General features: G+C 45.1%; 2 protein-coding genes across 2 annotated transcripts; one reads left to right on the plus strand and one right to left on the minus strand.

The window, feature by feature from the left end:
* Positions 1-383: 383 nt before the first annotated feature.
* On the minus strand, positions 384-12,615 carry SNX11 (sorting nexin 11). The gene is made up of 6 exons (XM_069952321.1): positions 12,196-12,615; positions 7,852-7,896; positions 5,806-5,892; positions 3,042-3,142; positions 2,338-2,436; positions 384-633 (listed from the first exon to the last, which is right to left on the minus strand). The coding sequence occupies exons 1-6, from the start codon at positions 12,316-12,318 to the stop codon at positions 450-452; spliced, it is 639 nt and encodes a 212-aa protein (XP_069808422.1). The 5' UTR covers positions 12,319-12,615; the 3' UTR covers positions 384-449.
* Positions 12,476-20,202, plus strand: CBX1 (chromobox 1). The gene is made up of 5 exons (XM_069952322.1): positions 12,476-12,727; positions 14,484-14,657; positions 16,299-16,479; positions 19,018-19,112; positions 19,226-20,202. The coding sequence occupies exons 2-5, from the start codon at positions 14,518-14,520 to the stop codon at positions 19,368-19,370; spliced, it is 561 nt and encodes a 186-aa protein (XP_069808423.1). The 5' UTR covers positions 12,476-12,727; positions 14,484-14,517; the 3' UTR covers positions 19,371-20,202.
* The last annotated feature ends 7,644 nt before the right edge of the window (positions 20,203-27,846 follow it).

The following is a 27,846-nucleotide window of genomic DNA, read 5'->3' on the forward strand; positions in this document are numbered from 1 at the left end:
AACACCAGTTTCCAATCAAGACGTATTGCATATTTAACCACCAGGGGGCCTAAGAAATATTCTGGAAACAAACAGTGGCCCCAGATGTCCAGGTCTTGGTGATGCTGAGAGGACTAGTAAACAATACTGTTATTGTCAGTGCGGTACATCCACAATGCAGGTCAGCAGCTGCTCTCCGTACAGGTCTCAGCTTTCATACAGAGATTCCAGTTGAATCATTATCAAAGCCATTTTCAGATTTACACATGAAACAGTGTAATGTATTCCTGATGACTCAGCACACCTTTATCCACATTATATAGTGCCAGAGGCGGATGTGGACCGGGTAACACAAGGGGCGCTCTGCCCATTCCTATTATAACTCCGAGGTAAAGTGCAAAGTGTCCTAGTGCGAGCCATGACTTTCCCTTTACACCTCCATTACCAGGTAACGTACAGGTCCTTGTCTACTACCTAGACGGAGTTTCTTCTTGCGTCCATCCTCGGTTGGATATGGCGTAATTTAGGATGGCTTCTGTAGCAGTATATGGTCGACGGCCCTTTACACAGGCTTCAATGTCGCCCACCGAGAGCTGGCTCTGCAGGAAGAGATGCAGCTGACTGTCTGACAAGAGGACCATGTTCTGCACAACTCTGCCAACAAAAAGAAAGAGGGGATCAGAGAGAGCGCAGCAGCCACAACTCATTTATTATGCATGCCAGGATGTGTATTATAAGCATATATGGAAACCTGCGCCTAATGATGGCTGCAACAAGCACAGTCCAGCCAGGGCATTTTATAGATTTACTGAAACCGGTCTATATGTCTACTCAGTCTCTCTGCTAAACCCAATGCAGCTTTAGGCCATGTTCACATGGCATATGAGACCGGCCATTCTGTGACCCAGCCGGGTCACAGAATGGCCAGTGTCAGAGAAGATCATCCCGGGCGGTACTACAGTACCAGCCGGATGATCTTCATTTCTGTTGAATTGGGATGCAGGCGTATCAGCGTTCACCCACATCCCAATTCACCACTGTACACAATGGAGCGTGCGGCCGAAGCCGCGCCCTCCATTGTGTGAATTGACTTGTCTGTGCCGCAGAAAACTGTCAAGTCCGTTTTTCGTGCAGCGGGATGGAATCCCGGCGGGAGCGTATACTAGGTGTATTCATTCATTCAAATACAACCTATGTTTTGTATAAATCATGGCCGTTGTTGCAAATTGCAAAAACAGCAATGATTCATGCAAAACATACATTGTGTGAACATGGTCTTAGACTGTCCAGTCTATGTTTAGACTAACTATTAGAGGTCTTACTTCAGGCCAAAAGTAAACCATGGTGCAGTTAGTACCAATTACCTTATACATTTATATTTATTAGTGTGAATCCCAATAATGGCCTGTTTATATAGGATTTCTAGCATAGCAGTACTACAGTGGAGACTACACATAAAAATAACCTTCCAGGGGGCGGCCATCCCATAGAAGAAGATCAAACACATAAGATACATCGAGTCTGTTGGACTTCCCCTGCTGTATACTGTATGTACCCTGAATTTTAATTCGGCAGCAGCAGTTACAGAGAGGAAAGGGCAGCTGCTCCTTATCTCCTCTGTGCGGCTTCCTCCCCCAGTTGCTGACTGGAGTGGTCGCTATGGCGATGAGTGCCCTCTGGAGAGAGAATATTGATAGGAAGCCGCTGCCACTTCCTCCGTGATTACAGGTCAGTCACGTTCCAGGTGAAGGATCCAGACAAAACAATAGCAACCGGAAAGGAGCACATCTGCAGTGAATGGTGATCGATGTAAGGGTATACATCAAGATCACAGTAAACACTAAACATCAAACATGGCTCAGTTGCCCCTAGCAACCAATCAGATTCCACCTTTCATTCCTCACAGACTCTTTGGAAAATGAAAGGTGGAATCTGATTGGTTGCTAGGGGCAACTGAGCCAGTTTCACTTTACACCATGTTTGATAAATCTCCCCCAACATACATGTAGAAAAGACTGGTGCATCAGAGGTGTGTGGTGAAACAACAGACGCTGCACCCCATTGATGACACAACATGGTGCCCACATTCAGCCATGATGGATCAATCTAAGGGTAGCTTCACACATACCGGATTGCAGCGGATTTTCTGCTGCGAAACCGCAGCAGATTTGACCAAATGAATGAACACAGCATTAAATCCGCACTGTCAAATCTGCTGCGGTTTTCATTCATTTAGTCAAATCTGCTGCAGATTTGTGACACGTTGCGTGTGAAGCTTCCCTAAATGTCTAGTTTTCTGTGTGCGACATGTTGGCTTTAGGAAGCCATTGACAGATACAGCCATGATGGAATACTTACTGTTCTAGGAACTGCTGAAGCCCCCGCCGCCTTTGCTCAATAAAGTCATCTGTGCAGCCAATGTGAAAGGGAAGTTTTCCTGGTAAAGCTGGTACAGGCCTGGTGGATATAATAAAGGTCACTATCCAATGGATAGAACTATAAGGAGTCCAGTCTAACATCCACAACGGGACAGCTCACATGTCCACTTTCTTTCAAAAACAGTGCCACACTCCTGCACAGGCTTTGTCTGGTATTGCAGCTCAGCGGGGGAACTGTACAGATATGCGCCGCGCTGTAATGACAGAGCCGCACGGCTGATTCATTACAGCGCGGCGCAAATCTGTACAGTTCCCCCGCTCCCAGCATCTTATCACAGATGCTGCCCGGGCGGGGGAGAGTCCGTTACAGGAATTCCATGTCCGTTTTTTTCATGAGGAACACGGAACGTGGGAATGCAGCCTTAGGCTCTGTTCACACTGAGCAAAACTCCCTGTCATAATGATGGCTCGCGCGCCTCCTCTCTCTGTGCTGAAGAATGGACATGTCCATTCTTCAGCGCCGAGAGAAGCGAAGAGAGGAGGCATGCGAGCCTCCCATAGACTGTCATTATGACAGGGAGGCTGGCGCGATTACACCAGTTTTGCTCCGTGTGAATGGAGCCTTAGATGGAGAAGAACAATGGAAGATGAAATCAGGGACTGGAAGATTTCCACATTACTCACACTAATCCGGCATAATTCTGAAGCTGCTTTCTCAGCCAAGCAAACTCCCGGTATCTCCTCCTGACACATGATGTCTTAGCAGTGAAGGCCTTGCTGTTTGTCTACAAAAGATAATGAAATAGATCAATGGTCGGGGTCAGCAGCTGTGCAGGCAGCACCAGGTGTCTCCCCCCTCACATTCATGCACTCGCTGCCATATCCTATTATAGACAATCACAGCTCCAGTGACCACCATCAGGCAGAAAGTCGGGCTGTGCATGGCGAGATGGAGAAGCACCTCTGTTCCTCATATCACATTAGGTTATAAAATCCAGGAGAATCTGTCATCTCTAATTCAGGTTCATAAAAATAAAAAAAAATTAAAAAAACACACTCTCCTACAGCAGCTTCCTCTGTGATGTCCTCCAGTCCCTGAGCTTACGACTCTTACTCTTTCTACTTTAAAACTTCTTAGTAATGAAGGCCCGCTCAGCCAGTCACTATCCACAGTAGTGCCCTGAATCCTTTTAGTGCCCATACAATGCCCATGGTATGGCCAAACACTAAACTGATCTTTTATGATGTCCGAGGGTAAAAATGTAATTTCTGACTGACAGAACAAATCTCCATTCATCAGAAATGTTTTCTATGTTCAGAAATAATCATTATAGAGTACATTAAATTTAGAGAAAAGGTCAACTGGTGTTTGAAAGTAATATAGACTTGTAAATAAATTAATTTGAAAAAAATCTGCTTCATGTCCTGCAGGAAGTTGTATATTCACAGTGCTCCCTGCTGCCACCTCTGTCTATGACAGGAACTGTCCAGAACAGATGAGGTTTTCTATGGGGATTTGCTCCTCCTCTGGACAGTTCCTGACATGGACAGAGGTGGCAGCACAGAGCACTGTGTCAGACTGGAAAGAATACACCACTTCCTGCAGGACATACAGCAGCTGATAAGAACTGGAAGACTTAAGATTTTTAAGTAGAAGTAATATACAAATCTGTATAACTTTCTGACACCAGTTGATTTGAAGACATTTTTTTTCTCTGTAGTACTCTTTTAAGTCTATGGGAATCTTGAATCATTAGTTCCTGTTCTGTACAGATCACTTTCCAATCGTGCCTTTTTATCATCAAAGCCAGAAGTACACAGTAAAGGTGAAACCAGTGTATAGATAAAACAGATACAGTTTACAGTTAAGCCTCCCCCTACCTGTGGAATGACCTCTGTGAAGGTCATAGACCATGCTCAGAAACCCTCCCCATTAAAGTCACTAGGACAGCTCCTTGAAAAGCATCTCTCTTAATGCTGTTAAAAACAGATCAGTCAACATGATAATAGTGTACAAAAACAAAATTACAACTGGAAAAAATCATGTTTTGGGATCTGGCACTAACTGGCAGAAAAAAAATATAGGTGATACATTCCCTTTAAAAGTTCATCTGGGGGCTTTAACTAATTAAAATACAGGAACAACTTTATTAGCACTTGAACAACAAAGCAAGTAAACATATAAACGCAAACAAACAAGCTGTGCACAGACCCGGGGCAGTCCCAGTTCTTACAGCAAAACACCAAAATACAAGTATGGTCAAACACAATGCTTGGCTGACCCTTTCTCTAGATTCTACTGAGCCATGTCATATGTGTATTCCCATTTCTAAGGACAAAAAAAACACACAATATTGTGTAAGCCGCACCTGTGCTGCCAGAACAGCTCCGACCCCTTAAAGGGGTCCTCCGGCACCTAAAAACTTCTTATATAGCACTGCCCTTATATAAAACATAGAAATATGTAGAAGACGGCACTTCCGTGGCGGTGGTGCTCGAGGTGAGAAAAATGTTCAGATATTAGGAAGAGCCCGGCACTCACCAAGTAGATTATGCTTCTTTATTGTAGTGTAGCAAACATATGGTACAAGGACGCGTTTCGGCCAAGCATGGCCTTCATCAGCTTAGGGGTGTTGTACACCCCTAAGCTGATGAAGGCCATGCTTGGCCGAAACGCGTCCTTGTACCATATGTTTGCTACACTACAATAAAGAAGCATAATCTACTTGGTGAGTGCCGGGCTCTTCCTTATATAAAACATAAACATGACAGTCTCACCTTATCCACCAGAGTACTTACATGCTCATCTCTAGTAGTCACCAATCAGATCCCTGCTCTAACAGGTGAGACCACCTCAGAAAAACAGGGGCTGTAATCTGACTGGATGTGATGGATTTGAGTGTGTGAACTAGCTTCTACATCTATGTGGAATATACAGAGCCATAGTGGTCAGCGAGAAGGCAGCTGTGAATAATGGAGGCCCCATCAGAAGTATGCAGCTCCCAGGCCTCGGGTGGGGGGAGCACACAATACCAGCAGGACACTGAGGTCTATAGAAACCCAGCAATTGTGTTTCTGGATCACAGCATCTGCATGATCCTGGTTGTGAGGCCGGTGCAGGGGGATTTGAGAGACACAATACAATCCACCGGCAGGAGGATGAGAAGCCGGGGCGATTACTGCTGCCATGTACATGTGGTTCCCATTATACGAATCCTTCTTTCCATTATATATGGGGGGGGGGGGGGCTCTGCAGGATTTATTATTGTTAGGTGTTACTAATAACAGGCATATGTGATAACCTGTACACATCAGTTAGGTCTCCTGTCAAGCAGCTTTCCCCAGACATGATATATATAAGCCTGCTGCCCAGGTGCTTTATTCATGAATCAGTATGCACAGGATGAACACAGCATGCAGGCTTCTGGACTGTAACATAAGGACTTACATGCAGGAATATTTTGTAATCCACGTAGGAGGTCCATGATCCCTCATTCTGCAGGCGGGGGTCCTGTACACGTACAGTGATAAACTCCTGGACCAAAATAAAAAGGAAAAGATGAAGGAGTTTCATAGAATACATTATTAATGCACCAATATGAAATATTTTTGAGATTCCTAAACTAGCAAAGCAACAACCATGCCACATCAGGCTACATAAAGGGTATCGGATGCTTCTTCCGTCAATCGACTGTCAGAATCTCCCAACTTCTCACCACCAAAGGAGTTGGATATCTTCACATAAAATACATATTATTACCATATCCAGACCATTCAAGCATATAGGAAGCATATATATGTATAGGAGGTTATATGGCTGTAATGAAGGAAACCCCTGCCCATATGCCCTATTGAGGGGGTTCCCTACTCAGAACCCCCTCTAAGAGCCAACCTGTACCATCAGCTCCTGTTTTAGAGTGCTCAAGCTATCTTTGTATTACAGGGTAATCATTGAGATGGGTGGTTGTCCATGTAATATTACAGTTCTATGATGGTACATTTCTCTACCACTTCTATGCCCCCTCTCCATCCACGATCCCAGAATGTCTATCAGCTATATGTTTCATCCTCTACAACCTACAATATCTCTGACCCTTCACTGCAGTGGGCCCAGCTGCCCCCTCACCTTGCCGAGTGCAGGGTTCTCTCTATGTACCAGTCCTCCATTTACTTTATTTATGTTGGTTTTTATGTTCTAGAATTTACACACCCAGAACATATCTTAAATAAATAATAATCAGCTGATGTAAAATCAGGTTGCGGCTAAAAAAAAGCCACTTAAAGGGGTATTCCTCTCATTTAAAACTTTTGATAGAGTGCTGCTTTGGCAGAGAACATAAAACGGCTATTCTTACCTCTCTGTGCTCCCCCGATGTCCTCCCGCGTCATCTTCAGGTCCCAACTAAACAATCCCGCCTCCACTTCTGAGATGGACTTGTCTTAGCAGTGACAGCTTGCTCAACCAATCACTGGCCGCGGTGCTGTCCCATCTCAATCAGTGATTGGCTGAGCAGGCTGTCACTGCGTAGACTGGTCCACCTGGAGGAAGTGGAGGTGGGACCATTCAGCCAGGGACCCAAAGATGGCACAGGAAGACATCAGGAAAGCACGGAGAGGTAAGAATAGCAAGTATGACAGGTAAAGAGAGATCATGGATATACCAAAAACATAAATGTAACAGATTACAGAAGAAAAATAAAAGTATTGTGTCTTTGTTCCTATCTGACTACTTTAGCGACTTCGACAAGCATTACAATAGGACATATCACACTACAGCCCTGCCAGGACCTTCCTTCTCTATGATATGATTACAGAACTACAGTTCCGTGGAGTCCTTGATGTACAGGCTCAGCTGTTCCCATACAGTGTGAGCTCTGTGATTCCCACTATACCCAATAGGAAGTGTAAGGAGACTGACAATGAAATCACAATTACACAGGTAAGAGAGGAAGGAGGAGGTGGAGAAGAGCCCAGGGACCATGCTGGTATATGTATACAGTATGACGCACAACTTTTCCCCATGACAACTCCCCCAAGATAATAAACTAACTAGGTTATATTGGACGTCTCTGTGTAGTCCTGCACGTCAGCAGTATCAGGCTGTGATAAAGCACAAAATCACTTCTGGGGCTGCAGTATTTGAGCAGGCAAAAAATTACTGCTTGCAGCGCCCCCGTTATAAAGAAAAAAATGGAGACACCACTCGGCATTAACATGTTTCCGTCCCACTGGATGTACAGTACATGAGGAGAGGAAACTGGTCATATAACATATAACAACACACAATGTAATATAAATTTTGTTCTGGATACTTAGCAGATATAGTATTCAGCCGCTTGTTAGTTGTAACAATTTGTAGGACAGAAGCAACCAATATGGCCGCTAGGCTGTAATGTAACTCCTATGTGTCCATATCCATGTTCCTTCCACTGCCCCTCCCCCCCCTACACACACACACACACACACACACACTACCCCAAGCAGCAACTCTTACCTCTTCCTCTAGATTACTCTGATACATCTCTGGAAAAGCTGTCATCTGTAATAGGAACAAAGCCATGATCTCAGCACATAATATCACACCTCCTCTATATCACTGATATATACCCTCCTAATACCGCACCTCCTCTATATCACTGATATATATCCCTCCTAATACCGCACCTCCTCTATATCACTGATATATACCCTCCTAATACCGCACCTCCTCTATATCACTGATATATATCCCTCCTAATACCGCACCTCCTCTATATCACTGATATATATACCCTCCTAATACCGCACCTCCTCTATATCACTGATATATACCCTCCTAATACCGCACCTCCACTATATCACTGATATATATCCCTAATACCGCACCTCCACTATATCACTGATATATCCCTCCTAATACCGCACCTCCTCTATATCACTGATATATATCCCTCCTAGTACCGCACCTCCTCTATATCACTGATATATATCCCTCCTAATACCGCACCTCCTCTATATCACTGATATATACCCTCCTAATACCGCACCTCCTCTATATCACTGATATATATCCCTCCTAATACCGCACCTCCTCTATATCACTGATATATATCCCTAATACCGCACCTCCACTATATCACTGATATATATATCTCCTAATACCGCACCTCCACTATATCACTGATATATATCCCTCCTAATACCGCACCTCCTCTATATCACTGATATATATCCCTCCTAATACCGCACCTCCTCTATATCACTGATATATCCCTCCTAATACCGCACCTCCTCTATATCACTGATATATATCCCTCCTAATACCGCACCTCCTCTATATCACTGATATATACCCTCCTAATACCGCACCTCCTCTATATCACTGATATATACCCTCCTAATACCGCACCTCCTCTATATCACTGATATATATCCTTCCTAATACCGCACCTCCTCTATATCACTGATATATATACCCTCCTAATACCGCACCTCCTCTATATCACTGATATATACCCTCCTAATACCGCACCTCCACTATATCACTGATATATATCCCTAATACCGCACCTCCACTATATCACTGATATATCCCTCCTAATACCGCACCTCCTCTATATCACTGATATATATCTCTCCTAATACCGCACCTCCTCTATATCACTGATATATATATCTCCTAATACCGCACCTCCACTATATCACTGATATATATCCCTCCTAATACCGCACCTCCTCTATATCACTGATATATATCCCTCCTAATACCGCACCTCCTCTATATCACTGATATATATATCTCCTAATACCGCACCTCCTCTATATCACTGATATATATCTCCTAATACCGCACCTCCGATATATCACTGATATATATCTCCTAATACCGCACCTCCTCTATATCACTGATATAGAGGAGGTGCGGTATTAGGAGATATATATATCAGTGATATAGAGGAGGTGCGGTATTAGGAGGGATATATATCAGTGATATAGAGGAGGTGCGGTATTAGGAGATATATATATCAGTGATATAGAGGAGGTGCGGTATTAGGAGGGATATATATCAGTGATATAGAGGAGGTGCGGTATTAGGAGATATATATATCAGTGATATAGAGGAGGTGCGGTATTAGGAGGGATATATATCAGTGATATAGAGGAGGTGCGGTATTAGGAGGGATATATTAGTGATATAGTGGAGGTGCGGTATTAGGAGATATATATATCACTGATATATATCTCCTAATACCGCACCTCCGATATATCACTGATATATATCCCTAATACCGCACCTCCTCTATATCACTGATATATATCCCTCCTAATACCGCACCTCCTCTATATCACTGATATATACCCTCCTAATACCGCACATCCTCTATATCACTGATATATACCCTCCTAATACCGCACCTCCTCTATATCACTGATATATATCCCTCCTAATACCGCACCTCCTCTATATCACTGATATATATCCCTCCTAATACCGCACCTCCTCTATATCACTGATATATACCCTCCTAATACCGCACCTCCTCTATATCACTGATATATATCCCTCCTAATACCGCACCTCAGCTATATCACTGATATATATCTCTCCTAATACCGCACCTCCTCTATATCACTGATATATATCTCCTAATACCGCACCTCCGATATATCACTGATATATATCCCTAATACCGCACCTCCACTATATCACTGATATATATCCCTAATACCGCACCTCCACTATATCACTGATATATATCCCTCCTAATACCGCACCTCCTCTATATCACTGATATATATCCCTCCTAATACCGCACCTCCTCTATATCACTGATATATATATCCCTAATACCGCACCTCCTCTATATCACTGATATATATCCCTCCTAATACCGCACCTCCTCTATATCACTGATATATATCCCTCCTAATACCGCACCTCCTCTATATCACTGATATATATATCCCTAATACCGCACCTCCTCTATATCACTGATATATATCCCTCCTAATACCGCACCTCCTCTATATCACTGATATATATATCCCTAATACCGCACCTCCTCTATATCACTGATATATATCCCTCCTAATACCGCACCTCCTCTATATCACTGATATATATCCCTCCTAATACCGCACCTCCTCTATATCACTGATATATATCCCTCCTAATACCGCACCTCCTCTATATCACTGATATATATCCCTCCTAATACCGCACCTCCTCTATATCACTGATATATATCTCCTAATACCGCACCTCCGATATATCACTGATATATATCTCCTAATACCGCACCTCCTCTATATCACTGATATATATCCCTCCTAATACCGCACCTCCTCTATATCACTGATATATATCCCTAATACCGCACCTCCAGTATATAACTGATATATATCCCTAATACCGCACCTCCACCATATCACTGATATATATCCCTCCTAATACCGCACCTCCTCTATATCACTGATATATATCCCTCCTAATACCGCACCTCCTCTATATCACTGATATATATCCCTCCTAATACCGCACCTCCACCATATCACTGATATATATATCTCCTAATACCGCACCTCCTCTATATCACTGATATATATCCCTCCTAATACCGCACCTCCTCTATATCACTGATATATATATCCCTAATACCGCACCTCCTCTATATCACTGATATATATCCCTCCTAATACCGCACCTCCTCTATATCACTGATATATATATCCCTAATACCGCACCTCCTCTATATCACTGATATATATATCCCTAATACCGCACCTCCTCTATATCACTGATATATATATCTCCTAATACCGCACCTCCTCTATATCACTGATATATCCCTCCTAATACCGCACCTCCTCTATATCACTGATATATCCCTCCTAATACCGCACCTCCTCTATATCACTGATATATATCCCTCCTAATACCGCACCTCCTCTATATCACTGATATATATCCCTCCTAATACCGCACCTCCTCTATATCACTGATTTATATCCCTCCTAATACCGCACCTCCTCTATATCACTGATATATATACTCTCCTAATACCGCACCTCCACCATATCACTGATATATATCCCTATTACCGCACCTCCTCTATATCACTGATATATATCCCTCCGAATACCGCACCTCCTCTATATCACTGATATATATCCCTCCGAATACCGCACCTCCTCTATATCACTGATATATATCCCTCCTAATACCGCACCTCCTCTATATCACTGATATATACCCTCCTAATACCGCACCTCCTCTATATCACTGATATATATCCCTCCTAATACCGCACCTCCTCTATATCACTGATATATATCCCTAATACCGCACCTCCTCTATATCACTGATATATATCCCTCCTAATACCGCACCTCCTCTATATCACTGATATATATCCCTCCTAATACCGCACCTCCACTATATCACTGATATATATCCCTAATACCGCACCTCCTCTATATCACTGATATATATCCCTAATACCGCACCTCCACTATATCACTGATATATATCCCTAATACCGCACCTCCTCTATATCACTGATATATATCCCTCCTAATACCGCACCTCCTCTATATCACTGATATATATCCCTCCTAATACCGCACCTCCTCTATATCACTGATATATATATCTCCTAATACCGCACCTCCTCTATATCACTGATATATATATCTCCTAATACCGCACCTCCTCTATATCACTGATATATATCCCTCCTAATACCGCACCTCCTCTATATCACTGATACATATCCCTCCTAATACCGCACCTCCACCATATCGCCGACATTGCCGCATCCTACACCCCTCACAATAGTAGAAATACACGACATCTTACCCAGCGACAAACACCACTGCTCACGGTTCTATCTCTCAGCTGTTTCTCCGCTATCCACTTCCGGCTTACACGCAAAGCATCATGGGAAGTGTAGTTTTCAGTCAGGCACTCTTTATTTCCCATATATTTGTACACTACTAATAACAGGCTCTCGCTTTCTCGTCTCTTTTCTATCCTTTATTACTTTTCTATTGAAAAAGTTTCTAATCCGCTATCCCGCTATACACTCGTGAGGTACATGCTGCAGAAAGTAAACTACATCTCCCATGATGCCCGGCTGGGCGGCGCCTGCGCAGTGCTGGCTCCTGGTGGCGGCAGAGCAGAGCCTTTTGTTTGGAGGCGCCACATTTTCAGAACCGAACCGGATCACGTGAGGCGGGAGAGCGGTCGGACGGCCGTGCCGCGCGCCAGGGACGGCTCCTTTGTCCGTTACATAACGGTCCAGCCCCGCCTGAGGCTCTTGCGCTGCGGCAGTCGCAGGCCTGAGAGCCCGGGACGCGAGCAGCCTCCCTCCCGCCCGACTCCTTGACTGGTGAGATGGCCGTCCGCTGTGTGTGTGCCCACCGGGGAGGGGGGTGCTACTGCGGCTTAGTGCCCACTTTAGGGCATAGTGTGAACAAGAGCTTACCGGGATGAGCGCCATTCATTCACTGTAGGAAAAGTTGTGGCAGTCTGAGCACCTGGTCCAACTTAGTTACTGCTGGAGCCCAATGGGTGGGAATGGGGTGTTATGCCCTCAGGTGGGTGGTGGGCAAGGAGGGCAGATGCAATTAGAGTGGCAAGAGCTGTGATCACCTGGCATAACCATGATGTCCAGGTAGGCACTGGCACTACAGGTGCCACCTTAGGGCAATCAGAAGCTAGAGCTGTGATCACCTGGCATAACTATGATGTTCAGGTGGGCATTTGCACTATAGGTGCCACCTTAGGTCCAACTTAGTTACTGCTGGAGCCCAATGGGTGGGAATGGGGGTGTTATGCCCTCAGGTGGGTGGTGGGCAAGGGGGGCAGATGCAATTACAGTGGCAAGAGCTGTGATCACCTGGCATGACCATGATGTCCAGGAGGGCACTGGATCAGTGTGGGCTACAGGTGCCACCTTAGGGTCCATCAGAAGCTAGAGCTGTGATCACCTGGCATAACCATGATGTCCAGGTAGGCACTGGCACTACAGGTGCCACCTTAGGTCTGACTTAGTTACTGCTGGAGCCCAATGGGTTGGAATGGAGTGTTATGCCCTCAGGTGGGTGGTGGGCAAGGAGGGCAGATGCAATTAGAGTGGCAAGAGCTGTGATCACCTGGCATAACCATGATGTCCAGGTAGGCACTGGCACTACAGGTGCCACCTTAGGGCCATCAGAAGCTGGAGCTGTGATCACCTGGCATAACCATGTTTTCCAGGTGGGCACTGGATCACTGTGGGCTACAGGGCCATCAGAAGCTGGAGGTGTGATCACCTGGCATAACTGTGATTTCCAACTGGGCGCTGGATCAGCGTGGGCTACAGGTGCCACCTTAGGGTCATCAGAAGGTGGAGGTGTGATTGGGTTTGATTTTTCTTAGGTTGGCACTATATGGTCAGACTTTGCCATCTTATGGGCACTGTCAGTCGGTCACTTCTGTCTGTTTCCAGTAGCTGATGTGTAACACACAGGTTCTGGTACCGAGACAAGGATGTCCTGAGACGGGTGCCATCATATTAAATCAGGGATGGAGAACCTTACTCCCTCCAGCTGTTGCAAAACTACAACTCCCATCATGCCTGGACAGCCGAAGGCTGTCCAGGCATGATGGGAGTTGTAGTTTTGCAACAGCAGGAGGGAGCAAGGTTCCCCATCCCAGGATCACAGACCTTGCAGCGGATCTCATGATGTGGATGGGCCACTAGCCCTCCTGCACCCGAGGTGGCCGCTCCGGCCTCTACAAGAGCCTGGAATTCCAAATATGTAACCTCTGGCACCATAGAGCCTCCGAGAGATAATGGAAAGCAAAGTTCTCCAGTTCCCTTACGTTTCTTTCCTCAATAGGAAATGCAAACAAAAATGTTTACTACCAACAAGCGGCTGCTGTTGACGGATCTTTTTAAGACTTGTTAGTTCCTAATATACGTATGTGAATGGAGGGGTCTTATACCAAAGCCGCCCCCCCCCCTCCACCTCTCCTCTCCATGCTGCTGTTCTTTCTCTCGCTTTTCTTAGGTCCGATCCTTAATCGTGCTTCTTTCATTGCCATTAGTATGTCTTGGTAGAGTGTCTTGAGCTTTACTTTCCTCTCTGCCCCCCATACAGGCCCCCCCACCCAACCGAGAAGCTGGCGACCTCTATGGGAAAAAAGCAAAACAAGAAAAAAATGGAAGAAGTTGTGGACGAAGAAGAGGAAGAATATGTGGTGGAGAAGGTTCTGGACAGGAGGGTGGTGAAAGGGAAGGTGGAGTACCTTCTGAAGTGGAAAGGCTTCTCGGAGTAAGTAGGTGTGACGCCTAGGTACACACACTGCTGCTGTGTATGTGTCTGTTTCTTTGTCAGTATTTGTCGTTCTGTTGGTTGTCTGGCGCTATTTAGATAGAAGGGAAAAAGTAGCAGATTTACTATTTACAGCAGTCCTGGACGTCAGGCTAAGCTTGCATATGTTTTAAATTGAGGAGCTGATGCCATACTCCTCTGGCCGTGGCTTATCTCCACCAGAACAAAAGGACTGGGCAGTTGAAATCCAACCGCCTGATCCTTTTGTTCTCTGTAGAGATGTTGACTTTTCTACTTTCCTTTTCTTCACATTGGGGGAGAGCTTAAAGGGAACCTGTCACCCCGGCTGCCGGGGTGGAGTACCGGATACTTACCCCTTCCTGGAAGTCCTGCTTCTGGACCCCGGCCCAGGAGAAATTGCTCCGGACCGGGTCTTCCAGGAAGGGGTAAGTATCCGGGGGTCAGGCGGGCTCTTCCCCCGGCAGCCGGGGTGAAAGGGCCTCTTTAAATGTAAAGAGGGGAAATGTTGAACAGCTATCCTGTGTGTATGCTCAACTGTAAGCGGTTTCCCTAAGACCAACCCTTGACTATCCACAGGATCTGTGATAGTTGTCTAATGGCGGGGTGCCTAGTGTCTGCTATTTCCATCAGTTCTGTACAGATTAGGCCGGGTTCATACTACGTTTGTGCCATCCGTTTCTTTCATCCGTCTTTTTACAAAAATAAAACGGATGGAAAAAATGGATGCATTTGTGTGCATCCGTTTTACCATTGACTTCCATTATAAAAATCAAAATGCATCCTTTTTTTTTTTACGTAGACAAAAACGTAGCTGACCTTTTGTGTACGTTAAAAAAAGGATGTGTTTTGATCCTTTTATTTATTTTTTTTTATAATGAAATCAATGGAAAAATGGATGAAAACAAGTTACTGTGGATCCAGCCTTACCGGATCCGCAGCAGATTTCATTTAAATAACTGAACACAGCATAAAATCTGCACCACAAAATCTGCTGCGGATCCTGTAGGTGTGAACGCACCCTTAATTAAATGGTAGTGTGCATGCTTGACCGCCGCTGCATTGGAAATGGGAGCACAGCCACTTCGCCCATCACGCACCCAGGTTCTAGTGTAATACTGTTATTTAATAATATACATGCAAATGAGATGTGATAAGGATAAGAAGCTTCCACAAAGGGACATGACGCTGTTATAATATGAGAAAAAAATTTGTTTTTATTGAACTTACTACGAACCACTGTACATGTATGGTATTCCATGATGCTTTTTCATTCTGTTATACCTATTTCAATCTGTATGATTGCCTCTTCCCCCTCTTTCAATGTTTTGTTTCTTTTTGGCACTGTTTCTAAATGGGTTTTAAAAAAAAAAAAAAAAATTGTGTAAACTTGTCCACATGGCGTAAATCAAGAAAGTAGCTCTTATCAGTTTTTGGTCCAAATTTGCAGCTTCAAAGAGTGATTATCACTTAAAGGGTGAATTCACACGAGGCAGACTTGTTGCAGAAATTTCTGTACTTCTACAATATTTCCAGATGAGGTCAGGTCTGCTGTGTGTGAACTCGGCCTTATGTAAGGACCACTGGCCATGTTAGTTACCTGAGTTTACCTTGTGTTTGCAGTGAGGACAACACTTGGGAGCCAGAGGAGAACCTGGACTGCCCCGATCTCATTGCAGAGTTCCTACAGTCACAGAAAACCGCACATGAGTCAGAGCGAGCAGATGGAAAACGAAAGGCAGATTCCGACACCGAGCTAGGAGGGGGTGAAGAGAGTAATAAGCCCAAGAAAAAGAAAGAGGAGGTAAGAACACATGAAGCCCCCCCTATAGCCAAACACTGACAATCACATAAGCTGCAATTCCTGATTCCCAGATTTGTATGAGGTTTTGATGAACACAACACATTAGAATTGTTATTGAATTTACTAAGACGACTGCATTTACACTACATACATCCAACATATACGAGGAAGATTACGGATATATACCACAGGCTGTGACATTGACCATACAGCATCCTCCTCCCGCTTCTCCCTGTGAGATGCTGGACTAGGAGGGGTCAGTAAGGATGTGTGAGCGGTTTATAGTGCACATTCCTACAGGCAGGCTGTGTCCCTTCCTGCATTCAGAATATATATTACATGGTTATCATATGTCTGATCTGTGCTGGGTGCCTGATCCTTCATAAAGGCCCTTTTACACAGGCCGATTATCAGCCAGGAGTGTTGCTAGACATGCTCCTGCAGCTAATAATCAGCCTGTGTAAAAGTGACAGCAATTAGCTGAGGATTGGGCACATGCCTGAGCTTTAGCTGATCATGATTTATCGTCATCAGCCAAACAACTTCCTAAGTAAACAATGTTATGTATGGCCGATAACGATAAAGGGAAACTGACAGCACAGATATATGGATATAGGATATGTGTATATCTGTGCCGTCAGTTTTCAGATAACAAGCAGCAGTGTATACTTATCATCTGCGATGTTTCTATCCGGGTCCACAGTCTTCCCGCCGCTGCTGTATCTTCAGGCCCTGCCGCCTCCAATCATTCTGCAGGAATCTGGACCTAAAGATACAGCAGCGGCCTCAGGACTGGCGAGACATGCCGAATCACAAGCAGCATGGATGGTAAGTATAGTTTCCAGGATCATTTGTGCAGCCGGGCAGCTCGATTTGTCATGTCGTGTAAAGGCACCGCAAACAAGCACAGGTCAAGCATATTGGCACTCGTTTGTGGCCACTGGACTTTTAGGGTGTGCAGCTTAGTGGTGTGGGTTCAAGGTACATGTTCAAGTACTAGTGGCATATAGGGTTGTCGCCATACCAGAATTTTGAGTTCAATACCGATACCAGTTTTTTTATTTTGATACTAAATAAAGTTTGAAAAAAATGTGTAAAAATACAAATAATATTCCCCCCGCCCAAACTGCAGCTATGACGCCCCCATGTACCCCTTTTTTATTTGTGACTTTTTGATCTTTTCCTTTTTTTTTTTTTTTTTTTTTGTTACATTTTATAGTTCGGACAATTACGCAGCAATGATGACAAATGTTTCCTTTTTTTAAAAACTTTTTGGGGAAAAGGGGAATTATTAGAACTTTTAGGGTGCGTTCACACGTACAGGATCTGCAGCAGATTTGCTTTGAATCTGCAACGTCAAATCCACACCATCAAATCTGCTGCAGATCCTGTACGTGTGAGCGCACCCTTATTATGATTTTTTTTTACTTTTTTTTTTACACTTTTTAATTCCCCTCAATCTCCCAGCATACCTTCTTGTGCACTACAACTCATAGCATACCTCCTTGTGCATGCTGGGAGTTGTTGTGCACAAGGGGGCATGCCCCCCAAGTCTGGTCCCATCACTTACTAGTTGGTCATGTCCAGGAGAAAGGTGCATCCCTCCGGGTTGAGCTGGGGCGTCCCCTCACACTGTGCACGGCTGTCAGGGACATCCACCTGCTCCACCCCACCGCTCAGGTAGACACTTAGTGCTCCCTCCACGGTGTTCGACGGTCCCGGACGCTTGAGGGGGGGGGGACTGGCGGGTGCGAGGGACCCCACTGCATCAGCGGGTCCCAGGGGGATAAAAGGTTAAATGAATGCTGCCTGCGGGATCGTGGGCCGCAGTCATTGCCAGTGGGGGACGCTCCATATGCAGCAGACTCCTGTTGCATAAGGAGCGGCTCAGGACGGGTTAAATGCCGCTTTCAGTTGTGGCAGTGGCATGTACTATGTAAAATAGCCGGCAAAAGCAATCGCTAAGTGCCGGCTATTTGAATTTGGTGCCTATGGGAGCGAAGAGCGGGCTGGGCAGAGAAGGTGAGAGCAGGGGGCAGCACACAGAGAATATGGCCAGTGCTCAACTAGCCGGCCACTGTGTTTTCTGCACTATACTTTGTTAAGCTGCTAAGGAAATGCTGGTACCGAACTGTTTTTTTTGCCTGGAATATCGATAGTAGTATCAATATTTCGGTGCATTGTGCATCACTAGTAGCATATACAATAAATGAGGGAATGTTGCAGGTCTACATCCTGCTCCTTACCGATGCTGTCCCATCTGCTACATTGGTTCCCTAAGCCGAGGGCTTCTTCTACCAGCTTCATTGTGTCCCAGCATGGGTGCCTACAGGGCCTTCAGCTTGTGATCAGTGACTGTTGAAGGAGTCCGACCAGTGCCCACAGTGCTGGGAGCCAGGGCAGTCATGCCATGTTCTTTTCTTGAAACCGCTTTTATGGTACTGAGATGTGTCATCTCTGCCAATAGTAACGAAATAGTCATACGGTGTTCCTTTTATTCCACATTAGCTAACACTACGTCCCCTTTCCTTCCTACAGGTCGAGAAGCCTCGTGGATTTGCTCGAGGTTTAGATCCAGAAAGGATTATTGGAGCCACAGACTCTAGTGGAGAGTTAATGTTCCTGATGAAATGGTAAGTATTGTCCGCACTGGGCGATAATCAGAGAATATTAGTATTGTACTTTGGCTGTCCTGTTATATGCATGGAGTCAACAGATGGTAATGTTATCATGTTTAACCCAATAGGAAAAACTCAGACGAAGCCGATCTCGTCCCAGCAAAAGAAGCCAATGTGAAGTGTCCCCAAGTGGTGATTTCGTTCTACGAGGAACGGCTGACGTGGCATTCCTACCCATCAGAGGATGACGACAAAAAGGAAGACAAGAACTAAGGGCCACACAAAGCGGTTATTACTACGGATGGATGGTGGGTGGTACGGCAGAGAGGAGGACGGCTACAGGATTCAGTCTTTCCTGCTATATGTGTAACGCCCAGGAGACACTGTACCCTCTGCCCCTACTCCTCCTTTTCCCCACTAGTGTTACATACTCTTTTTACTGAGTAGCATGTATTGTTTGGCTATTAGTGATATCTGTCAAATAAAAGACTTTGGGGTTACTCAGGGTGGGTGGGGGAGAAAATATTTTTTTTTTCCTTTTTTAAATTTTTTCTCTTTTGAACAAAGAAAGGAAAACTTGTTGCCAAAAGATAAAGATGTTGCAATGTGTTACCGTCACCCGTTCAGTGTTTGGCGGCTTCCTGGGGGGCATCAACTCCACCACCCTTCAGGCAGCTGCTAGGACCCTAGAAGACAGACATGCTACCTAATAGATGGGGGGGGTGTTAGCACGTTCCCTGATCTATTTGTTGGGGGGGTGGGGTCCTTTTTTTTAAGGGATGGTAGGGGCAAATTGTGAAATTTTAAACAGTTACTTGGAGATGGTGCTGTTCATGTGAAGCTTTTTTTTATTTTAATTTTTTTTTTTTTTTTTTAAGTCTCTCCTGTCTCCTCTTAACTTCTTGAGCTGGAAGCCTTAGGTAGCCGGTATCCTGACGATAACGGTTACATAGAGCGTCTCTGCTGTTTTATTGTATAAACCTGTCGTTTGTAGTTTTGTTTTTTTTCTACACTAGCATGTGTCTTAGGTTCTGTGAAAACTTTTACCATGTAAATTTTAGGCAGCATTTTTGTCAGTCGTCCTAATAAAACTTTTAGATTTATACATACACATCTCTTTTTGCCTTCAGTTTTACACAATATACTTAACCCCTTCAAGATAAGGAAATTACGTGTCTGTTTCTTTGTTTTCTCCTCGGTAGAAATTAGCTGATTTATTCATCTTATGGTGCGTTTACACAAAGAGATTTATCTGACAGATTTTGGAAGCCAAAACCAGGAATGGATTTGAAAAGAGGTGAAATATCAGTATTTCTAGTATGACCTGTTCTGTTTACAGTCTGTTCCTGGCTTTGGCTTAAATAAATCTGTCTGGGTAAATGTACCATAAGAAATTCTGATTTTGAGAAACCCCAAACACTCTGCATTTGCTTCCCGGTGGCTCAAAAAGAAGGCTGCATCCATCTTCTCCAGCCACTGGGATTCGAAGGCAGAGTGTTCGGGTTCTACATAGGAGCCATGGAGGCCTTCAGAAGGCTTTGTTGGCAGATCAGCACCCGGCGGTTGCATTGCAGAAGTGCCAACACGAGGTCTTACAGGATGGCCACCTGTTACTATCATTTTTAAAAACTTCTGACATATCATAGCGACATGAACCCTGCTGATCGCTAGAAGGAATGGGCTGGCTCTACCCCTTTATCTCTGCTGCAGGGAGCTGAATTTTGTAGATTTCTCATATTAGCAGTCACCTCCCGCAGCAGAGATGAGGGAGCAGATCGCTCACGGCAGCCCCTTTGTTCTAGCGATCGGCGGGGTTCTCAGCAGATGGACCCAGACCAATCAGCTTTTCTGATATGTCAGAAGTTTTTAAAAATGATAGTTACAGTTTAAGGCTATGTGGAACAGCCATTGTTTATACAGCATGTGAACATCGCATAATACCACCATCTACTGATTAGAGCATCTAGAGGGTTAAATGACCAGATAGCAGTTAACACCTGCTGTGTATGGAGCAGCCTTGGCCTCTTCCCTGTGACGTCTACCATAAAGTGCTTTTTTCCCTGCACTTCTGCATCAAGGTTTCACTTCCTGGATAAAATGGTGATGTCACTTCCTGGATAACATGGTGATGTCATGACCCGACTCCCAGAGCTGTGCGGGCTGTGGCTGCTGGGGAGGATGATAGCAGGGGGTACACAGGGCACTGAGCATCCCTCCCACTTTATGAGCATTTCCCGTAATAAATGTATATTGTTATTTGTATAACTTTTTGGGGGGGGGGGGGGCGCGATACAATACTTAAATAAAAAAACTTTGCCGGATTTATTTAAATCCCACCTCCAATGCTTCAGTCAAAGTTCCATCCTATTTAATGAGCTTTGGATGTGTTTGTTTTATTTTAGAACACAGCCCAAGACAATATGCATTGAGATACATAACACGCTAGTGCTTCTCAAAGAGGTACTCCACTTAGGAAACAGTTAACCCTGTTCAATCCCTACTGATAATACAAGCTTTTTTGGAATTGGCTTCTATTTTATGAATTGGGCCCTTGTGTATCACATCCTGGTGAAAATCATCACTGTCTGGTCCACTTTGTCTCCACTGTGATCACCTCTCTTCTGTGAGCCAGGCAAGCTATTACTGATTTACCTATCAGTGATCTCTTGTTTTATGAGATCACTGGAAAACCCCTTTAAGTTTAAAAAAATGAAATGCATATCAGATGTAAATTGTCATTTTTAAGTATAAAGGACATGAACTGAAGGATAAAAGCCAGTGTGTTTATCGTTCCAAATCTCCATAGGATCTGTGGACACAAAATGATATGAGGATATACCTTTCCTGTGTATTTTCATTTTGAGGCGAAAATACGGCCATGTTTTCGCTTCAAAATGATGACCGTCCGAAATACGGCCTCAAAAGGTGTTATCCAGTATTACAGAAAACACAACTAGTTTCTTATGAAAACAGTCCTCCTCCGGCTGTGTGTGGCATTACCATTCACTTCTATTCACCATTTCAATGGAACTGAGCTGATATGTATAAAATTAGTTGTGGAGATGGACCTTTGACAGCAGGTGTGCAGAGATGCATTGATTTGTAGGAGTTGTTAAAGAAGTACTCCAGAGGGAGAAAAAAACATTTTAAAATCATCTGGGTCAGAAAGTTATATAGACTTGTAAACGACTTCTATTTAAAAATCTCAAGTCGTCCAGAACCTAAGGCTGCATTCCCACGTTCCGTGATCCTAACAGATCACGGACGTGGAATGCGTGTACCGGAGTTCCCCCGCGCCCGGACAGCATCTGTAATTAGATGCTGGGAGCGGGGGAGACTGTATTCATAAGCGCCGCGCTGTAGTAACAGCACCGCGCGGCTGATTCATTACAGAACGGCGCTTATGAATACAGTCTCCCCCGCTCCCAGCATCTGATTACAGATGCTGTCCGAGCGCGGGGGGACTCCGGTACATGCATTCCACGTCCGTGATCCGTTAGGATCACAGAACGTAGGAATGCAGCCTAACAGCTGCTGTATGTCCTGCAGGAAGTAGTGTATTCTTTCCAGTCTTGCAAAGTGCTCTCTGCTGCCACCTCTGTCCGTGACAAGTACTGTCCAGAGCTGTATAGGTTTTCAATGGGGGATTTGCTACTGCTCTGAACAGAGGTAACAGCAGAGAGCACGGTGTCCGACTGACACAGAATACACCGCTTCCTGCAGAACATACAGCAGCTGATAAGTGCTGGAAGACTGGAGATTATTAAATAGAAGTAAGTTACAAATCTATATAACTTTCTAAAACCAGTTGAACTGAAAACAATTCTTTTGTTTCTCCAAATTATCGGTTACAGATCTCCTGATAAAGGGAACCAATCTGATATGGTTCCAAGCAGCACAGTATATATCTACTGTGCAGCTCCTACAGACGTGGCTATAGCTTTACATTGGAGGTAAAAAGTTTTATTACGGGCGCGAGGCCAGGAGAGGGGCTATCTCCTCTGACCTCTGAATACCGGCTTTCACACAACTCCCGCTGTGTAATCCTGTGTTCTCTGCTGGCGACTAATCTCCCCCCTCCCCTCTCCATAGGTTACACAGTGCTCGAATGTTGTAAAAGATTTCCTGATATTGAGCAGTAAATGAGAGAGAGGAGGGAGGGACCTGGGGAAAGTCTTTTTAAATGCAGATAACGGCATATTTGCCTAATAAACCCAATTACAAAGTTTCTAAAAATCGCCTGGACTATTGATTTCTGCAAAAAAAACAACAGTGACACTTTAAAATAACTTGAATAATAAGGCAGCAGCTTTATTGCTTACCCATGACTATACAGTTCAGGAAATTGCCTCCAAGTTTGTGAAATGATTATATTACTATATGCAGTTCAAGTTTCAATTTCTAGGAATAAGTAGATTTTCCTTGGCTTGGCTGAAGCAGGAGATCTGCATGGCTGCAGCGATCAGCTATGGATAGAAGCATGACTAGCATACAAGCTACACAGTTCTATCACATGCTTTCCTGTAACAGCTGTAGCCCAGCCTGACTGTACGGGGAAATCCTGCCACCTGCTCTGCAGTCAGTAAACCAGCCTACGCTATCTGTTTCTATTGGCACAGATCATTTTAACCCAATTTCTCCAACCCACCACCCCCCCCATTCTCCTGCTGTTGGTAATTGAGCCGTCACAAGAGGCCATAGGCTGTATCCATGTTTTCCTGGCAGCCCTAGGGCGGCATCTAACCTCTCCAGGCGATGGGAGTCAAATACCGGGCATTCGGGTTCAGAACGTTGCTGAACCAGAACAGTTTGGCATCTCCGCTCACCACTAACCAAGAGTGTTCCACAGAGAGCTTCCTCTTTTTAACTTCTTGCTGCAGGACATGGGATCTGTAAAGCTTCTATAGAATCCATGTCATGCAGTAAGGAGAGCGAGTACAAACACTTTAAAGTGTCACTTTTGTTTTTTTTGCAGAAATCAATAGTCCAGGCGATTTTAAGAAACTTTGTAATTGGGTTTATTAGGCAAATATGCCATTATCTGCATTCAAAAAGACTTGCCCCAGGTTCCTCCCCTCCCTCTGTCTCATCCACTGCTCATTATCAGGAAATCTCGACTCTTTTACATCAGTTAAGCCTTGTGTAATCTATGGAGAGGGGAGGAGGGAGATTTGTTGCCAGCAGAGAACAAAGGATTACTCGGTGGGACCTGTGTGAAAGCCGGTATTCAGAGGTCAGAGAGGTCAGTGCTGACTTCAGAGTTCATAGCTGTAAATTAACTCTTTGTTGTCCTGTTTTGGTGCCTCATCTCCCTCCACCCCTCCCCTCTCCATAGAAAACCATGAAGACAGGGGGGAGAGTTTCAAACTGCTTTCTCATAATAAAAATGCATTTTTCAGCTAATACATAGAGATGAGCGAACCTCGAGCATGCTCGAGTCTATCCGAACCCGAGCATTCGGCATAGCAGGGGCTGCTGAACTTGGATAAAGCCCTAAGGCTATGTGGAAAACATATCCATGTATCAGGGGCGTAGGTAGGGGTTCAGCCTAGGGGGGGGGCGAGTGAGTCTGAGTGGGCCCCCAACCAACCTTACCCATAGGGAACCTCAGCAGGTGACAAGGCTTTCTGAATAATAAAGGGAATATTCTTCTACATTACTCATAGTGGATAAGGATAAAGAGCAGTGTAAGAGGCTTCTGTACATTTCATATATAGAACCACAAAAAAATTTAAAGTGCTTAAGATTAGAAAAATATAGCTGCCTTCTTCCACAGACAGCACCACTCTTGTCCTCAGTTTGTGTGTGGTATTCGACTGAAGTGAATAGTGCCAAGTTGTGATACCACACACAACCTAAGAGCAGGGGTGGCGCTGTTTTGGAAGAAAGCAACTATGTTTTTTTTTTCTTAATTCTGGAGAACCCTTTTAACCAGATGATCTTTGCCTAAAAATAATAGTGGTATAGGTAATATGTTTTTAGACATTAAGGCTATGTTCACACTGCGTATGAGTCCGGCTGCATTTCGTACGCCGGCGTACATGTGCGGCTGAAACTACGGGCGTGGGAAAAATCGACATGCGCCGGATGCGTACGAACCGCGAACATACGCCCGTAGTACAGATATGCTTCTTTAGCTTGTTTCAAAGCGATCTGAAACAGGTCATTTACTTGGAAATCTTGGCCCAGCCCCGTAAACCACACAGAACCTTTTGGATTGAAAAATCAAGTTCAATTTGGCTGAAATAGGTACTTCGTACGGGACCGCATGGAAATCCACGGCCGTGAGTTGGAACATTTCCGTCCTCAAACAATGGTCTTGTTCATTTTTCACGGCGCCGTATACGATCCGGCCGTAAGCTCATACATACTGCGCATTGTGCGACCGTATATCATATACTTTCAAGCGAACGCATCAACCTCAAAACTACGTGCGTATATTCGCGGTTCGCACTACGGCCGGAAAAATACGCAGTGTGAACATAGCCTCAAAGGGTTGAGCTGGTTGTGATCATACATGTACAATCCAAGATATGTGATGAGCTCTCTCTCTCTCTCTCTATCTATCTAATTACAGGAGGAGATATAAGAGGACAATGATCACATGTCCTTCATGCACCAGCATCTTCTCAGCCCCACCCCCTCATGACATCACCACAGGTCCTTCATCCACAAGTATCCGCTCCAATTTTCAGCCCCGCCCCCTTATGACGTCACCACAGGTCCTTCCTCATCGCTCTGCAGGCTGTCTGCCCCCATGCCCCCCCCTAATTTCGCTTATGCCATGTATTAATGTTTTCCAGACAGCTTAAGAGCTTTATTCAACTTCAGCAGCCCCCGCTATGCCGAATGCTCGGGTTCAGATAGACTCGAGCATGCTTGAGGTTCGATCATCTCTACTAATAAACCCAATTACAAAGTTTCTTAAAGGACAACTCCCACGGGACCCCAAAAAAAAAAAAAAACACAGACACACACAGACACCATACTCACCATCTCTCCGGTGACGATCGCCACTCGATTCGCCCGCCGTCCGCCTCTCCGTCGCCGCCGTCCGTCATCCAGCGATGTCTCCAACTTCCGGGTCCAGGGGATGGAAAAGGCTGCCAGTGCGCTTGCGCACCGGCAGCCTTTTCATTGGCTGGAGCGCATCACATGGCTTCCAGCAAGCTCAGCCAATCAGGGCTGAGCAAGCTGGAAGCCATGTGATGCGCTCCAGCCAATGAAAAGGCTGCTGGTGCGCATGTGCACCAGCAGCCTTTTCATCCCCATTCACTTTGCATGAAGACGCCGAGGAGGAAGAAGACCCGGACCGCCCCCGGCTCTGACATCGTCGTCACCAGATGCCGCCCCGGAGAAGAGGACCGTGACGATCGTAATAGGTAATGTATACATTCCTTAACTTCCGGGGTGGGGGGTCGGGGGTCCGAAAGTGGGGGAAGGGGGCCAGGCCGGGTATTTAACCACATTACAAAGTTATATAACTTTGTAATGTGTGTTAAATGAGCAAAAAAAAATTTTTGTGGGAGTTGTCCTTTAAAATCACCTGTACTATTGATTTCTGCAAAAAAAAAATTAAATGACAGGGACACTTTAATTGCTAGAATGAGAGGGAAGAAGTGTTCATTTAAAGGGGTTATATCCAGGATTCGAAAACCATGCCAGCCTTCTTCCAGAACCAGCACCACCCCTGTCCTCAGTTTGGATGTGTTTTTGCAGCTCAGTTCATTAACCCCTTAACGACATCGGGCGTACGTATACGCCCCCGCAGGGTGGGCTTTAACGCAAACAGGCGTATACTTACGCCCGATGTTTCCCCAATCGCTGTGTGTTCACACACAGCGGTCGGGGAAGATGGCCTGCTATAATGTATAGCAGGCCATCTCTGCTCGTCGGCACGGGGGGTGATTAACCCCTCCCGTGCCGACGATCGCTGCTATATGCTGATCAATACAGAGCAGCATATAGCAGCTAAAAACAGCTTTTGGCGATGGTGCTGTCAGAGATAGCACCAATCGCCATTAGTGTACTGGGGAAAGATGGCGCCGATGCCACCCCCGCGATCGCCGTGATAGGCCGGCCAGCCCATCACGGCGATCATACTGTAAAAAAACAGTTTTGTCGGATTCTGCACCCCTCAGCTAGGTAGCTGAGGGGTGCAGAACAGGTGTGTGTGGTGCAGGTGTACCATACTCACCTGATCTGGGCATCCTGAGCGAAGATCTGTGGTTCACGCCGTCCTCGCTTCACTTCCGGGTTCGGTCGTCCAGCTTCGGAAATCTTCGGAAACGCTCGGGTCCTCGGCTTCAGCGGGTCTCAGCAATCTCCGGCAGCGTCGCTCTACTGCCCCCTAGCGGCTGATCAGTGAATATCATTCACTGATCAGTTGCTTTGGGTTTAAAAGATTTCTTTCCCAATTTTTTCTTTTTCTTTTTTTGCGCCCTAATTCCGCTGAGTGCTGATCAGCATCGCCCGTAAGTGTGCCGCTGATCAGCAACTCCTCCTTTGTGGCGTAGGGGCGTTTTTCCCCCCTATATCCTACCGCCACTGTCTGCTGATAAGTGCCCCACATAAGTGCGGCATTTATCAGCAGCTCCTTTCTTGGCGTAGGGATATTTTTTCCTACGGTCAAAAAAACACGGAAAAAACACTACATTACACTACATGGAATAAAGTTTTACACTACACTACTACACATTTACATACCCCATATAGAGGATGAATGGGGGATCCTTCTTTCCTCCATTCA

Source organism: Dendropsophus ebraccatus, chromosome 14, assembly GCF_027789765.1.
Source record: "Dendropsophus ebraccatus isolate aDenEbr1 chromosome 14, aDenEbr1.pat, whole genome shotgun sequence".
In the NCBI taxonomy this organism is placed as follows: Eukaryota; Metazoa; Chordata; class Amphibia; order Anura; family Hylidae; genus Dendropsophus; species Dendropsophus ebraccatus.